Source organism: Necator americanus, chromosome III (genome assembly GCF_031761385.1).
Source record: "Necator americanus strain Aroian chromosome III, whole genome shotgun sequence".
Classification (NCBI taxonomy): Eukaryota; Metazoa; Nematoda; class Chromadorea; order Rhabditida; family Ancylostomatidae; genus Necator; species Necator americanus.
The window spans coordinates 3,410,028-3,413,078 of record NC_087373.1 but is presented as its reverse complement, the minus strand read 5'-3'; the positions used below and the strand labels follow the sequence as shown (position 1 = coordinate 3,413,078).

Below are 3,051 nucleotides of genomic sequence, written 5' to 3'. Positions count from 1 at the left end.
ATATGATAGGATAGCAAATAATTAATAATTAGTAATTAATTAATTACTGGTAGGATACGTACGTACGTAGAGTGCAAAGAAACGGTAAGCTCACCTTTTATTTAAAGAGACATGCACATTCGGACACACGGAGGGAGCCGAAAACGCCAATCTACCAGGCGAATGTCTAGCTCTTAAATCTGTCCGATTGTCCTTTTTCATTCAGCGCTTAGCGGAGTGCGCACACTATTTTGACCTATTGTTTTCATGGGGCCCACTCAGTTAGTAAAAACGGGTCGAGGATCATATTTCATATTGACTCGTTTGTCGGAAACCCATACCACGCGTCCGCAGAAGTGAATTTGCAACCTAATACTGTTTGTGTTTGTACTTTCTCAATTGGGTTTTATTTAGAAAAGAAAAGAAAAAAGTAGGAATACGCATTAACCGTCCGCCCACCACAGAACATATTAATTTCACATACATTTAAAGGCAAAAACCCACTTCAGTTCATGTTTTTAGTTTTTTAAAATCGATTCTTGTGGTGCTAGATGCTAGGTTCCCAGGTCCAGTTTCGGAGACTCATTGATGTGCGGGTCCCGTGGGAAACTGGCACCAGGACCCTAACACCCCCGGGGAATGCGATGTGTGCGGACAGTCGGGGCTGAAGATGATCCGCACGAGGACATGGTAGCCACTAGGCTTGCCTTCGATCTCGATGGTTCACTCCTTGCCTCGCGGGGCACTACTTTGGGAGGCCCCAAGGCTACCGCCGTACTTCCCTGCACTTTACCCTTACTCTGGCCCCACACCGGCCTTACACTAGTCCCTGGCACTTGTGCAGTACCGCTGGCTGCCGCCCTGCGGCTTGGGCTCTTTGATCCATTGGCAATACACGTACGTACACTTACTGTGCACGTACGTTTGCCTAGCTACTCCTTTGTGGCTCCTGTGTAGTCCATTGCACTCCAGCACACTGAGTACTTGCAGTCTCCATCCCACGCTACACATACGCACACAACTACAATACTAAAGGGCGGAGTCTAACCAGCCACTCACTACAGGCCCGGCAAGTACAAATCCCCGACGTATGAGCGGAGTTCTGGTCGCGGGAGCATGTGCTCCACTCCGCTGAACAGCTTCGGGGACGCCGGTTACTTCCTCCTCCTCTTTGGCAGATGTTGTTGCTCGAAAGTGGCGCTGATATTCGATATCGATCGCATCCGCTCCTCGAGTCCGTTCCGATTCCCGGTTGTCAGGTGACATGTTGATAGAATGAATTTCGAAATACGAAATGGCTCCTTTTATAGCAACGAAAGTGGGTGGAGCGAAAAGCGCGCCAAACGGAGGAGAGCTGCGAGACCTTTGTCGCTTCCGCGGCACGCGCCCTTTAGATGTTGCTAAAAGAGTCGCGTGGAATCCGCGACAATTCTGTTAAAGAAATGAGCTAAATTCGGGAAAGAATTTCGGCTTCGTTAAGGAGATAATAGAGAAGATATAACTTAATTTATATTAAAGGGTTAAGGAAGATGAAATTTTCGGAATATTAGATCCCCTCGTGATCGGATAGGGGTTTTATAGAAAGTTACCTTAAAAGAAAATTTATTACAGCTTTTTAAGGGCATTCATGGTCAATTTTTTTTTGCGGATTTTGTTTTTGGAACAGAAATAAAAGTATTCAAGTTTTTTTTTCCTGTAAATTTTGTAGGAGTGAAATCCTTAAGAGATTTTGATTCTGGTATAACATATTTAACACCTCTAAAATCCTAATTTTAAATTTAAATTTCGTTTTTTATGCATCACTTTAGGATATTTCCAAGTTTCCTGAGATTCGGACGAGATAAGCGCGTGCGGACGAGTTGCGCCCAACACGTTTTGTTCTCTACGGTCGATCGGTTGGCAAAAAGGCAGCATAGCGGGCTTCGATAGGGAAACTCGTACAAATACCCCTTTGAAATGGGTGAGTACAGAGATTTTTCCAATATTTAACGTCAGTGCCACAAATTTCCGCCATATTAATAAGTTAATTAAAACACAGAGTATCGATTACATCGGTCGCCAAAAAAACAAAAAACAAAAATTTGTTTCTGCTGGAAAACCATTTCTGTGGAAAAAAAACGTCGCACAGTGTTCATAAAATTTATTGGTTCTAACGGCGAAAATTCAGCAAAGAAAAAAAAAAAGACGGAACGTAATGTACGTGGGCTAGTTCGTGAAATATGTACATATATGTAGCTCGTGAAATAATTCTCCCCAATAAAAAACGTTTGAGGAAAAATCGAATAATTTTCTGAGCTTTTACCCCCATAAAAAAGAAGAATTTAAGAATTTCTTTTCCTTGGAAATGGAGTTTTTTTTCAAACAAAAAATACAACGAATATGTTTCTGATCCTAGATTAAATGTGAGTATGTGGATGAATTTTCTTGGTTATTTACGTCTGCCTTCGACTTTCATTGAACATGAGCAAAAAAACAGCTAGGATTGAGCTAATCCTTGAACAAATGAAGCCTATGATGCGTCTCTATGGGGATGCATAATTTAGCGCTTCATTAATAACAATTCTTGGCAAAGTCGAGAAAAACATGATGTTTTGGCAAAAAATGAAGATAATACTGTATAGAATAAGATATTACATAGTAATATTAATATTATATCAAAGTAATATTGTGTAGAACAGTAAATAATAGTATAAAATAAATATAATTACAATTCCCTGCAAGTTCGGAGAAATTACGATGTTTTGGCAAGCAATGAAGATAATAAAAGATATTTGTGTGGAATAAAATATTATATAGTAATATTAATATTATATTGATGTAATCTTCTATAGAACAGTAAATAATAATATAAAATAAATATAGTAACAAGTCTCTGCAAGTTTGGCGTAATATTATATAAAAGAACAAATAATTATATAAAATAAATAAATATAATAACAACTCTCCGTAAAATCGGGAAAAATACGATGCTTCGGCAAGAAATGAAGAGAATACTATATAGAATAAGATTGTAATGTTAATATTATATTGACGTAATATTATATAGAACAGTAAATAATAGTATGAAATAAA

General features: G+C 38.9%; 2 protein-coding genes across 2 annotated transcripts; one reads left to right on the top strand and one right to left on the bottom strand.

The window, feature by feature from the left end:
- Positions 1-618: 618 nt before the first annotated feature.
- On the top strand, positions 619-936 carry RB195_008486 (uncharacterized protein; the record flags this gene model as incomplete). The annotated part of the gene is made up of 1 exon (XM_064195015.1): positions 619-936. One exon carries the CDS (start codon positions 619-621, stop codon positions 934-936), a length of 318 nt encoding a protein of 105 aa, XP_064046160.1.
- A 72-nt stretch (positions 937-1,008) lies between these two features.
- On the bottom strand, positions 1,009-1,245 carry RB195_008485 (uncharacterized protein; the record flags this gene model as incomplete). Its single annotated transcript, XM_064195014.1, has 1 exon — positions 1,009-1,245. The coding sequence occupies one exon, from the start codon at positions 1,243-1,245 to the stop codon at positions 1,009-1,011; it is 237 nt and encodes a 78-aa protein (XP_064046159.1).
- Between the last annotated feature and the right edge of the window lie 1,806 nt (positions 1,246-3,051).